At 39.2% G+C, this 14,409-nt stretch overlaps 1 protein-coding gene across 1 annotated transcript; it reads left to right on the forward strand.

The window, feature by feature from the left end:
* Nucleotides 1-428: 428 nt before the first annotated feature.
* Nucleotides 429-12,552, forward strand: LOC116078223 (zinc finger protein 54-like). The gene is given in 5 exon segments (XM_031353270.1): nucleotides 429-574; nucleotides 576-663; nucleotides 5,361-5,452; nucleotides 7,581-7,707; nucleotides 10,314-12,552. Coding segments are annotated over 5 exon segments (2,004 nt in total). The 5' UTR covers nucleotides 429-484; the 3' UTR covers nucleotides 11,921-12,552.
* Nucleotides 12,553-14,409: the final 1,857 nt, after the last annotated feature.

The raw sequence follows: 14,409 nt of genomic DNA on the forward strand, positions 1-14,409 counted from the left end.
ATTTTTAGGATTTGGTTTTTGACTTGTCATTTTTGTGTGTTGGGATTGTTTGGGATAAGTTTGTAGCTCACGGACTGGTAGTCAAATCGAGGTGTTAGGCTGCCTATCTTTTATCTGAAGGGTTCAGAACTCAGTATGGGGGTCAGATATCGGGGTGCAGCGTCCTGTCAGATCCAGTTCTGGTCTACACTGGCAGCAAACTTTAGGGAGTCTGTGGAGAGCGGGTCCAGAGAAGCTTGACAGATGGAGCTGTGTGGAAGGCAGCCTGAGACTGAGGGGGAGGGAACTGTCTCCGGGGGGTGGGGCCACTCACCGGAAACAGCAGTTGGGGACAGTAGATGGGTGTGGAGGAAGTGTGTTGAGTGGAGCGGGGGTTAGAGGAGTGACGTGATAGCTGGGACTGTTCTTTAGTAAGCCTGGGTAAGTTGACTGAGGTGCCAAAACCAAAAGTGGCCAGGACCTCATCCCTGAGGAACTCGCTGACATGCACCGTGGGGAATCCTGTGATGCAGACCTGGTGTTCGAGGAAAGGGCAAGGGTTTCGAGGGGAAGTGAAAACTACCCTGAGCCTCAGGTGCCGCGCGGGGCATCCTGGGAGAGCCAGCAGTCAGCAGCCCAACCGGTGGAACCGCAGCCCAGTGGGGGAGGGCTGTAACCTCCCAGGTTAGGAGAGCTAAATGGCTGGGAAAGGGCAGGATTGGGACAGCGGTTACATATTTCCTCTGCTACTCATAAAGATGACAGCTCTCAAAATTCTGTGCATACCTTACCCTTGTCCATAGATTTTAGACCATACTAAGTTGATGAATACTGATTGTTTTCATTGGTTCTCTTGTCAAAATTTTCTTATAAAAGTACTCTAGTAGAGTATTTGAGTTTATCTGTTAATATTTGCAAACGTGTTTGGTTTGGTTTTGTTGTTTTTGTTTTGTTCTCGTTATTTTGCTATGGTAGAAAGTACATAGTCCATGCTAACTTCTTTGTTATACCTGGGGACTTGGCACCCATGGAGAGGTTTTAGATATCAGTAATGAAAGGAACTGTAAGGATGTTTTGAGAGCAAAGGCATCTTTGCAGTCAGAAACAAAAGGAATACAACAAAGTTACACCACACAACAAACATCGTGCAAGAGATCTTTTGGGGATAAACACAGAATGGCAGCTACTCTGAAAGGGAAGAGAGATGGTAGGCTAGGCGGATGGATGAGTGTTTATAGTGTCTTTGGAGTATGTGAAATGAAGTCCTGGAAAAGAACAGTGGGTTCTGAATTATTGCTTGGTCATTAAAGCTGGAACACTGTAATCTGTTAACACTAAGCAATGGAGGATTTCCAGGTTTTAAGGCCCTGGAGGCACAGGAATGGCTAGCCGCCCCTCCAACCCATCCCCACCCCCACCCCCAGGCTTCTCTAAGGGCCATAACTGCCATTTCCAGCCCCTTGGGTCAGAAAGTGGCCAAGCTGCTACCCTAGAGAAAGAAAAAAAAAATGTCCATGATCAAGCTACAAAGGCTTCCATCACTTTCGGTTCATGATAAGTTCAGAACTTCATTAGTGTATAATATTCTCATTCCAATCATTCAGTTTAATTTCTACCCATAAGTTTTCAAGGAGCTACGATTCAAGGAAGTGAGGTTCAAGTTAGACAAACTGAAAATGCTTTCTAAATATTTTTCAATATTCTGACACTGAATGACATTTGGGGAATCCTTGTAGAGTCTTCAATTTTGTTTCTCTTTATCTGAGCACAGTACGGTGCTAGGAATCCAAGTGCAGGGCTCATACTGACCATCCAGACCAGCTCACCTGTGGAACAGAACAGACCTGGAAGGTGGAGACACAGGAGACAGTAGCTAAGGATCCAGGTATGTAGGTATGTTGGAGGATTGGTAAAGGGATGGCAAGGGATTCAAGTGAATGTCGAAGTGGGATATGAAATCAGTTTTGTCACATTCTGTTTCACTAGAAATAATTCTGGGGACTTCACTGAGAAAAATCTCCTCAGGACTATCCTATTGTAGAGGTGAGAAGACTTTCTACAGAAGAATTGCTACTAGGAGGCAATAAACTTTTACTTGACTGTGCATGTGAGGGATGCTGTCCTTACTCCATGCACATCACTGATTAGGTCCTCAGAAACGGTTTTCATTTCAGCGATTTTAATGTATTATAAAATGATGAAAATGAATACCTCTAGATGTAATGTTTAAAGATTTTTGGAGTAAGAACAACAGGCATTACTAATTGTTGAGCTATCTCTCTACTCCATTTTAAATGTTATCTATGCAAGTATAAATAATAGAAAATGGTATAAAAACCATTCTTATTGTTTTTAAGTAGATGATGCAAAATCTTTACTTTACACAGGCATTTATTATTTTTAACAATTTTCTTTTGGTTATTGTTATATGTTTGTGTGAATTCCTAAACATAAAAATACAGTCTATTCAGTCTATATGTTTTCAGATGTATTGGATAGTCACGTGAAGACTATTTCTCCAGTTCTCAGAATTCTTTAGTGTCTGGCTAGGATTGAGGTCTAGTGATCTTTTTCCCTGCCACATTAGCATGTCTCTTGGTGTTGCCCTTGTTCAGCTCATGTTTAGACAATCATGTTTGTAGGATTTCAGGCATGTAGCTTTTCTGACATTTGCTCTGAGAGACAAAATCTCAGAGCAAATACCCCTTTCCTCTGGCTCTTAAAATATCCTCTTCTGCTGCAACCCCCATTCCTCCAGCCCTCTTTCTCAGTGATCCCTAAGCCTTAGATACTAGACTTGTGTTGTTTATGTGTAAGTTGTGGTTCAGCATCACAACTCTGCATTTTGACTGGTTGTGACTTTCTATATAATCTCCATGTGTTCCAAAAAGACCTTTCCTTGATGAAGGGTCAGGAGTACATTTATATATGGAAATTACAATAAATATATAAAGTGCTGTTTGGCATTGTGCTGGTTTAGTAGATTACTGGTTGTAGCTTCTCCTCAAGATCTATGACTTGATAAGCCCCGGGGAAACTGTCTAGGTTTCCAGTACTAGGTGTGATTTCGCTCTTATTGAGGTCTTAGGTCCAATTAGAAGCTGTTGGTTACCACCAAGGTATGTGAGCCACTCTTGCAGCCTTGGATTTTAATGCAGTGCAGATCATTGTTGTGGTCCATAGCTGTCAGACCTGGGTAGGAATGTTGGTTGGCTCTCTCCTTTTGTTTTTGTTTTTGTTTTTGTTTTTGCACAAGTATAAGATCTAAATGTATTTCTTAGAAATGGCATCAGACTTTTACAGTCATTGCAAAAGAGAGATGGTAAATCTGGCAGCTCAGTAGTTGAGGTACATCTGAGGCTATCTGAAACATACTGGGTCTAAAGCAGTAGCTATCTCCTCTGGACTGGTGTTGTATCCCCTGGGCCCAAGTGCTCTGGGCCTGGGGGAATGCAGATGCATGAATCTGAGTCCTAGCCCATCTCAGTCGCTAGTATCTCCTAACTCAGACGTGTTCCAGATCAGTCTTTCCAGTCATCAACACGCCCTCATAATTAAGGCATAAAGCTACCCCAAGAAATGATTTGTAAATGGTTAAATTGGGCATTGTCTCCTGGCCGACACAATGTTTCTAACTATCCTAGTTTAATGTTTTACTTATTAGAGAGTAATTGAAGGGTTTCCCTCATTCTAGGACATTAACTAAAAGTGTTAGGTCAGGATTCCCCTCTGCCTGCCTCCAGCAAGAACCAGAGAATTAGCATAAGAATACCTCAACAGGGAGGGCTCCACCCCTCTTCCTCCTGCTTCACACCTAGCTACCAGACTCTGCTGACTTTGGTGTGGGGGTCGCTTGCCTACCTGACTTCAGTCTAGCACTAGGACTGGGGAAGAAGGACTAGGACTCACATGCAGGACTAACACTAGGGCTCTCTCCTTTTGAAGCTTGCATGTTGCCTTCTAGTACCATGAAAGCTAGTCCCCAGGAAGGATGCTTTAATGTCAGATCTAACTTGAGACCTCTGGCTTCTGTATCTGAATCTCATGGCATCTTTAACAATAGGGCCTCATTATCTACTTCTGGGAGAGAACCAAGGTCAAAATCAATAGTCTATAATGTTTTGGAAATCTCTTGAACAGCTGTGACCAACAATTTAAAAGGAGCCATCTCATGCTTGGAATTGGTAGTTTTACTTTAAAAATCTATGGTTCTTATAGGGACCATTATCAACCAGATGGGAAGTTTTCATTTATATACTAAATGTATGTGTATATATAGACATGTAGTGTAGGCATTTTTTGTAGTTGGATTTTATGATTCTTTCTTACTTTTCAGACATCTTTATTATTATATTTGTTCCTTAAATCCCTACTCCTGTTTTTCCATTTTCCCCTTAAGATCACTTTTCCCTGTTATCTTCTATTACTCCTCTACATCCCACCGTGGTCTGCTTTTACTTTTCTGCAGTTACTCCGGATTGAGAACTCACATCTAAAGGGTTGGAGCTAGGAACTTTCTATGAGAGAGAACATGCAATGTCTTTCTAAGTCTGCCTTAGCTCACTCAGTAAAATCATTTCTAGGTCCGTCCATTTATCTGAGAATCTGTGTTCAATTTTCATAACAGCTATATAATATTACATAGTGTATATGTACCACATTTTCACTATCCATTTGTCGGTTGAAAGATATTTAGATTGTTTCAGATTGTAGCTATTATGAATATAGTGACAATGAACTTGAGAGAGCACCTATGTGTAGAATAGGATGGATAGTTCTTTGAGCATATGCCAAGGAGTCAAACAGCTGAGTCACGTGCTAGATGTATTTAACTTGAGGATTTGTTTATTTAATTGAGGACCCTCCATAATGATTCCCAGAGGGGTTAGATTTTGTTGCTCATAGGTTTTTACATGCCTTGTGATTGTGTTTTATGTCCTTCCTAGGTGGGTTATTGGTAGAGCTTGTCCTTCTCTGAGAGAATTAGTAGTTTGCTTTCTTTTCTCTGAGTGACCTTTGATTTACCTTGTGGATAATTCCATTCCTCTGATTCTTCTGATGTACTTTACCTGTAACGTTCTATGTCCTGTGCTACTATGTTCTATGTACTGTGAAATCCAATTGTGTTAATTTCTTACTATCTTCAAATATACTTATGTCTCCATTAATTTCGAGAGAGTATTTTCTGTATGCAATATACGGTTGATAATGGTTTTCTCTCCACACTTTAAATGTCTTTCCATGCTTTCCTGGCTTTGGGATCACTGACCAGACACTAGATAGTATTCTGTTGCTTGGATCTCTTCATATGGTGTGACATTGTTCTTTAACAGCATTCAGTATTAATTTTACTTTTCCTGTTTGACTCCTCCATATCAAAAGGCCATTTGTCAACTATTCATTGTTCTTCAAAGAGAAAATCAAAGAAGAGAAACAGCAAGAAATGGCTGACTCTTCAGTCAACATGTCCCAGGTCAGTGTTTATGTTCACTCTTTTTCTAACAGTGTTATAATTTGAGACATTGCAAGTCTTTGATTTTCTGCTTTGATAGTTTTTTTTTTTTTAACTTTATCGTAAAACGTACTGGAAACAAACAAACAAAAGCACATACTGAAATTAACTAACCCAAGACTATACAGCTTTTATGCAGTTATAGTAGTCATTGGGAAAGAAGCTCTGGAGCCTTGGATATGATTTTATGTTTTCAACATCAAATATATCTTTATGAATTGATCCACCACTAAAACATGTGACAGAATTAGAACTAGAAAAGCAATTATCTTTAGATTCTTTTTCATAACTGGTGATCATTTCTTGCATTCAGTTGTACCTCAATCTCTGATATTTAAACTTTTCATATTTTCTTTTCTGCATGTTCTGCTGTGCTCCCATGTACATTGCTTTCATATGGATATATTATTGGCTACATTCTACATGTGACCTCACTTAATAGTACACATTATTAAATCCAACCATTTTCATGCTAATTTTGATTATATTTTTCTCTTTAGTAGAATAGTATTTCATTTTATATGTATCCATTTTCATTATCCATTTGTCTGTGGACTAACAATTAGATTGATTGCAGTTCTTTTCTATGGTGGATAAGGCAGTGGTATGCACAGGGTATAAATATCTCTAGAGTCCGGTGTGGACTTTGCTGGATATATCCATAGGATTTAAATAGCTGGTCATAATATGATTCCATCTCTAAATATTTGAATAATCTCCAAACTGATTTTCACAATGGCTGAATTAATTTTCAAACATCAACACACACACACACAAAGAGTGAATAAGGGTATCTTTTTCTCCATATCCTCTCTAACATTTGTTGTCAGATTGATTGACAGCCAGCCTGCCTGGGGTGAGGCACAAATTAAAAGTGGTTTTGTTTTGCATTTCCATGATAGCATTTTAGGGATTTTATACTTGTTTTTTAGTATTTATTCACCATTTGTGTTTTTCTCTATTCAGAGTGTCTGTTTTCAGTTCATTCGTCCATTTGTTGATTGGCAGTTTTATTTTTATTTATTTATTTTTTGACAAACAACTATGCAATGCTACACTGAGTGTGAATTGTACATAGCTTCCCAATAGTACTTAAACAAGAAGTCTACAAGAAACAGCTTCAAACCTCAAACAGTTCCATGTGTGCCTTTTGCCCATGGGCTGGCAACAAGTCTCCGTGTCCTCTGTGGTGTTCTTAGATTGGCAATTTGATTTCCTTGGTTTCTGTTATTGTTGGTGAATTCTAGATATTAGCCACAATCCAGAGTGTCACTCCCATTCTGTGGGTTTCTGTGTACCCTGCTGATTCCCTTTGATGCAGAGAAACTGTATATTCATATCGTCCCATCTGTTGATACTTGGGGTTAAATCCTGTGCTGTTGGTGTCCTTTCTACTGAATAAGTCCTTGCCCATCCCAGTATCATGGGACTTGTACAGTTTTTTTTTAATGTACTTGATAGTATTTCAAATATTTTAAAATTAATTCCATAGATTACTTGATTTTTTATGTTAATGTTAAGATAGCCAGTATGTAGTATTGATACACTCTTCCTTACAGTGGAAAAAAAGCCAAAACTGTTACACAATGAAGTCAGTCATATATTCTGCCTTCCATATCTATCCCTTAACTCTGTAATGTTATGCATTGGACCTAGAGTTTAAACATCCCAACCAAGCATTGTAGAATAGAATCATCCAAGGCCCCAGACTCGATTGATTAGTGTCAGTATTCTAGGATGATCTTGAGGTACAGCATTTCAAAGCACATTTCCATATTATAAATTTTCCTCCTCAGACTTGTACACTGTGATGCAGTGAGACATAAACACAATAGTATAACAGATACATAAACGTGTCCAAACCTGAAATGTATGTCTTGTTTCATGGGTATGCTTATGAGACTATTTGTTTAATCCTGTTTTCACAGAGTTAGAGCATACATTATGGAGTATAACTATGTTAGAAATCATCTGATTGACTAACTCTCTTTAGTCATCTACATCGAAAATTTATTTAAGTCTCCATCTATTCAGGAAACTACTCTCCCATTTATCACATATTCAAATTATAATTTTTTTTTTGTTTTAGGGTCTGTTGACATTCCGGGATGTGACTGTGGATTTCTCTCAGGAGGAGTGGGAATGCCTGGACTCTGGTCAGAGGGCTTTGTACATTGATGTGATGTTGGAGAATTACAGCAACCTGGTGTCTGTCGGTGAGAACATTTTGCTTAAAGAATTCCCAACTGATACTTTGTATGTAATTATGGGTCATAAACTCTGTTAAGCTGTCTGGGAAACAGCAGGAAACTAGGGAATGCTTGGTAGTAGGAAAAAACTTTTATCATGGTGTTTGTTTATTCTTTCCAGCTTTCATTTTAGTGGACTCATACCCCCTTTGGTTTGGTTTCAGCATATATTCAGGAACTTAGTAATGTATAATATTTGTACCATATCTTTTTTTCCTTTTATTGAAAACAGATTCTTATGTAATATATCCTGATTAGAGCTTTCCCTCCCTCTCCTCCTCGCTGTTTCTCCTATGCTCCCCTCCCCTCAATATTTACTCACTTTCTGTCTCTCATTAGAAAAGAACATGGTTTTAAGAGATAACAACCAAGACTAACAAAATAGCATATAGTACTGTAAAGCAAAATCCATCATATTGAAGTAAGAAAAAGTAACCCAACAGAAGTAAAGGATTCCTAAGAACAGGGAAGAGAATCAGAGAACCATTCATTCTCACACTCAGGAGTCATATAATACTAAGTGTAAGGCTATAGTGTATATGCAGAGGACCAGGTGCAGACCCTTGTCGGCCCTGTGCCTTCTATTTCAGCCCCTGTGAGTTCATTTGCTCTTGCTTAGTTCACTTGTCCTGGTGTCCTCCATCTCACCTGGCTCTTACTCTTTCTGCCTTATCTTCATGGTTTCTTGAACCCTGCGGGGAGGGATTTGATGGAACCCTCCATGTACACGTGGTTCTCTCCTTCTGATGTCTGACTTTCTCCTTTGGGCCTCTGCATCTGTTCCCGTCTGCATCACATGAGTACTGAATAAGGCACTGATCTTTGAGTACAGCAGAATAGAATTAGGAGTCATTTTGTTCATACTTCTTTTTTTGTTTGTTTGGTTTGGTTTGGTTTGGTTTTTTGTATTTTTGAGACAGGGTTTCTCTGTGTATCCCTGGCTGTCCTGGAACTCACTCTGTAGACCAGGCTGGCCTCGAACTCAGAAATCTGACTCCCTCTGCCTCCCAAGTGCTGGGATTAAAGGTGTGTGCCACCACCGCCCGGCTTGTTCATACTTCTATATCTCATTTTATACAAGTAGTGCTTGGTTTTATCCTAAGTTTCTGGGCTGTCTTGTCTAGACTCTGGTCCTTGGTTATGCAAGCAGTTTGGATATGACTTCCATCTTGTGGAATGAACCTTAAGTCAAATTGAATATTGGTTGGCTACTTCCACAATTTCTGTTCCACCATTGCTGTGCATATCTTGTGGGCAGGACAGATTGTAGGTCACAGGTTTTGTGGATGGTTTCAGCCATATATTAAAACTCCAGCCAGGCAGTGGTTGCACACGCTTTTAATCCCAGCACTTGGGAGGCAGAGGCAGGTGGATTTCTGAGTTCGAGGCCAGCCTGGTCTACAGAGTGAGTTCCAGGACAGCCAGGGCTACACAGAGAAACCCTGTCTCGAAAATACAAAAAAAAAAAAAAAAAAAAAAAAAAAAAAAAAAAAAAAAAAAACCCTCCATATCATTATTGCATTTGAAATACTTTTAATTACAAGAAAAACTTAAGATGTGCAAAAAGAAATTTCTCCCTAATTATACTGAAGATCTGATTGGACGTAGCATTTGGAAAAATCATTCCTAGATTTCTCTATTTTGTCTTCTCTTCAAACACTGAACACAGTGCTGTGTTAGATGTCTGTGTTCTTTCTAAGAATTCTTGCATGGGTCATGGGCTGCCTCACAGAACACATGGATTATTATATACAAGGTAGTAGATCTGGTCACCTATCTGGGGCAAATATGAGTGCCCTGAAATGTGGAGAAAGATATGGTAGCCATAATCAGAGTGGACAAAAGAACGAGTGGGACAACAGTGATGGCTTCAAGTGAAAGAGAAAGAGCTGAAAATCTTTGTTCTATATGCAGTTTCAAATTGAAAGGATTCTTGATCATTTAATTTACAGTGCATCCTGCCTGTTGTAACTGTTAGAAGACTTTGTTTCATCTGCCTTGAAGACTGTTACTCTTTTTCTGAGAATCCATACAATTAGAGTAAAAGAAAAATGTCAACTTCCATGAGCTCTGTGCTAAGTACTTTTCCTAATAGAGAACGTAGGAAGACAGTCATTTCTCAAATGTTTAAATTTGGAACAAGCCCTATGTACTGGCTGGTTTTGTGTCAACTTGACACAAGCTGGAGTTATCACAGAGAAAGGAGCTTCAGGTGAGGAAATGCCTCCATGAGATACAACTGTAAGGCATTTTCTCAATTAGTGATCAAAGGGGAAGGGCCCCTTGTGGGTGGTACCATCTCTGGGCTTGTAGTCTTGGGTTCTATAAGAAAGCAAGCTGAGCAAGCCAGGGGAAGCAAGCCAGTAACATCCCTCCATGGCCTCTGCAGCAACTCCTGCTTCCTGATCTGCTTGAGTTCCATTCCTGATTTCCTTTGGTGATCAACAGCAATGTGGAAAGTGTAAGCTGAATAAACCTTTTCCTCCCCAACTTCCTTCTTGGTCATGATGTTTGTGTAGGAATAGAAACCATGACTAAGACACCCTATTAATCTGAATTGTACTCATTTTCAGAGAACTACCGCATATGTGATATTGTCTGTCAGCATGTGAAGACCGAAAAGGAGTCTTGTCAGTGTAATGAGCTTGGTGAAATGCTTCATGAACCCTCCAACTGTGCACTTTATAATAGAAGTAACAGTACAGAAACCTCTAATAACTATGGATGCTATAATGACAAGGATTCCTCTATTGACTCATCACACCCAGATAGACTTAAAAGCACACACACTGGAGAAGAACATTGTGAACCTAAAGACTTTGAGAAATCTTCCACTTTGTGTTCCAACATGGCTCAAGATCAGAGAACAAACAGTGCAAACAAAGAGCAGAGACAGGGGAAATATGATGACCATTTCAGCTCTACACACAGTCTCATGCCACAAACAATCTATACTGGAGGGAATCCATACCAGTGTGTGAAATATGGGAAATGTTTCAGTAGTGCTTCAAGCCTCAATGTACAGCAGAGAATTGATACTGGAAACAAACCCTACAAGTGCAATATTTGTGACAAATCCTTTTCTCAGTGCTCAAGTCTTAAAGCACATCGAAAAACACATCAAAGACTTCATGCTGGCACAAACCCTTACAAATGCAATGACTGTGGAAAGTCATTTTCTTATTTGTCTACACTTAATAGCCATCAGAAAAGGCATACTGGAGAGAAGAGGTACAAATGTAAGGAATGTGGCAAATCCTATGCCTACCGTACTGGTTTGAAGAGACATCAGAAAATCCATACATCAGAGGAATGTTATAGTTGTCAACACTGTGGCAAGATCTTTCATCAGCTCTCACACTTTAAAAGCCATTTCACCCTTCATACTGGAGAGAAGCCTTACAAATGCAATGAGTGTCACAGATCCTTTCCCCACTATGTGTTCTTTAGAAGGCATAAGAAAAATCATTCTCTACAGAAATCACACAAATGCAAAGAATGTGGTAAGTCCTTTTTTATATTATCACATCTTAAAACCCATTATAGAATCCATACTGGTGAGAAGCCTTACAAATGTACAGAATGTAACAAATCCTTTACCCAGTACTCACATCTTCGAAGACATCAGAGAATTTATACTGGGAAAAAACTTTACAGATGTGAGGTATGTGACAAATGGTTTACTATGTCCTCGAGTCTCAGCAGACATCAGAAAATCCATACAGAAGCAAAAACTTACAAATGCAGGGACTGTGACATACTCTTTACCCACTACTCAAGTCTTAGAAGACATCAGAAGGTTCATACTGGAGAAAGACATTATACATGTAAACAGTGTGGCAAGTCTTTTACTAGGGCCTCAACTCTTAGAGTGCATCAGAGAATTCATACTGGAGAGAAACCTTACAAATGTAGTGAATGTGACAAATCCTTTACCCAGGCCTCACAACTTAGAACACATCAGAGAGTTCATACTGGAGAGAAACCTTATGTATGTAAGGAATGTGGCAAATCCCTTACTACATGTGCAATTCTTAGAGCACATCAGAAAATTCATACTGGAGAGAAACCTTACAAATGTATGGAATGTGGCAAATCCTATATCCAGTACTCACATCTTAAAAGACATCAGAAAGTTCATACTGGAGAGAAACATAAAATTGTAAATAATGTGACATAGCCTTCATCCAGTATTCTCTCTGCATTCAAATCCTAACATTATACATAATAGAAATATACACATGAGAAACATGGGAAAGCCTTTAATGAAGTTTTAATCTTAGAATTTATCACAAAGTTTGTCAAAATTAAAATTTCCAAATGTAATTATGGGAAAACATTTTTGTTTTTCCTTGTGTGTGTGGGGGTGCTTGTGTGTGTGCACTTTGCTGCTTGTATCTCTGTGCATGTGTGTATGCCTGGTGGCTATGGAGGCCAGATCCCCTGAAGCTGGAGTTAAAGACAGTTGTAAGCTGTTATATATGTGTTGGAAATTGTACCCGGTACACTGTAAGAGCAGATATTGTTTTTAACCTCTAGATGGTGCTTTTATCCTTCTAGTCCTTGGGAAAAGCTGTAATAAAAACATTTGTATTGTTCAACATCCAAAAATTCATACTTCTAGGCAAGGTTGTTCATTCAGCAGACAGAATCAAAAATGATCTGTTAATCAGAGGCCATCCTAGTATACATAGTTCCAGGACAGCCAGACCTACATATACCTATAGCCAGAAGCTTTTATGCCAAGCCTCTTTGTTCCTGTAATAATGACTCCTAGACTTAATTATTTTTAAATAAATGCCTAGACCATAAGCTTTGACTTGTTCTTTGACTAGCTCTGAAATTATATAACTTGTTCATTATATTCCTTGTGTGCTGCATGGGTGTTTACCTCTCTCCATCTTCATAGTTCTGTCTCCTTATCGTCCAGGGTAGATCTTTCATACCTGTGACTACCTCCCAGAGTTCCAGTCTCACTCTCTGAGGTCCCTGTAGACTTTCATTTCTTTTTTTTTTTTTTATAGTATAGAATAGAGTTTATTTAGGGTGTGGGAAGGGGAGTTAAGAGGGTAGCAGAAGCAGAGAAAGGCAGAGAGGGGGAGAGAGTAGAGAAGTAGAGGCTGGCCATGGCCATGTGGAGAGAGAGGGGAAAGGAAGGGGGGGAGTAAGGGGGCAAAGATGTAAGAGAGAGGCAGGAGAGCAAGAGAGGCAGGAGAGCAAGAGAGGCAGGAGAGCAAGAGAGGCAGGAGAGCAAGAGAGGCAGGAGCTAGACTTTTATTTTTCAAAACTTACTTTATAGTACGGGTCTTAAACACTTTAACCTCCAGTCCACCATAGGTGGTGGGAAGGAAAGGTTAATAGGGCAAAAGAGGATTTAGGCCTGTTTAGAAATAGTTCTTTGGGGTGATTTTAATCTTTATTGTCACGATAGCAGTTCAGTTCACACAAATCAGCAGCAGTAACTCCATTCACTTGCAAACACCATTCACGAATCAGAAGAAACTACAAGGCTCTGTCAGTCAGCCCCCAAGACCACAGAAGAGGCAAGAAGCCACCAGAACACCACCAGAAGTTCTTTGGCGCATTCCTCTCTACAAAGTCTCAACAGTGAAAAAGGCAAGACAAACAAATTCCCCAGTGTCATCCACCGTCTGTCGGGTCATATTTATACCTTTCCAAACACCAAGCATCAACTCTAGCAAAATATCACATGCCCCTCTTCCAGGCAGCTTCCAGAAAAACACCACGTGTCTATTCAGAGCAAACCATGTCTGCCTCAGCAACCTCTCACAAGACACTTTTCAGAAAAAATATCACAACTGAGTCTCCAAAGAAACCAGAAATTACCACCTCAGCTTCTATCTTTTATTTCTTGCCTATTGCTAATAAGCCATCAGCTTTTTATTGAGGTTATGCATCCATATGCATACTGTGTATGTACTGCATACAATACACAGGAGATTCTCTACATATAACTTGTCTTAAAATCATAAAAAGGAAAAAATATAATAACATTGAATATATGACAATGAATTCTAATTGTGCTATACATCACAAAGTTTATACTTCTGAGAAGTTATATAAAAGTATAGCATATAAAATCTCCATGTCTTGCTCATCAAAAGAAACTCTAATTTGACAAAGCCTTTACCTAGTGCTGAAATTGCTGACATCAAAGCAAATTCATTATGAAGAAAACACAAAGTAGTAAAGTCATCTTTGACCTTCAAATTCATTAACAAACAAAAGAAAAACTTTAAAGTAAGACACACACATGAAAGGAAACATGCTATTTGGCTGTTGGGGGCCAGGTGGAAGTAATCATTGTATTTTCTGTTTGTCTATATTTACATTCTGATTTTTCACTTTAATTTTTATTTACAATTGAGTAATATACCATGTTCTACAATATGTATCATATTTTCATTTACACGTATCAATTGATGGATGGATATCTGTGTTGATTCCAGGCCTAGATAGTGAATAAAGCAACAAGAACATGATGGGCAAGTGCTAATTGGTAAGATGGAATGTTATTTTTAACACAAAAATGCTAGCTACTCAATTTTACCAAATGAAGACTCATTAGCCAGAGGCTGCTGTGAAAGCCTGCGAGCTCAGAGGCAGAGAAAGCATTCAGCTGACCTTCCTACTCCACTGATGTCCCAT

Source organism: Mastomys coucha, unplaced genomic scaffold (assembly GCF_008632895.1).
Source record: "Mastomys coucha isolate ucsf_1 unplaced genomic scaffold, UCSF_Mcou_1 pScaffold5, whole genome shotgun sequence".
Lineage (NCBI taxonomy): Eukaryota > Metazoa > Chordata > Mammalia > Rodentia > Muridae > Mastomys > Mastomys coucha.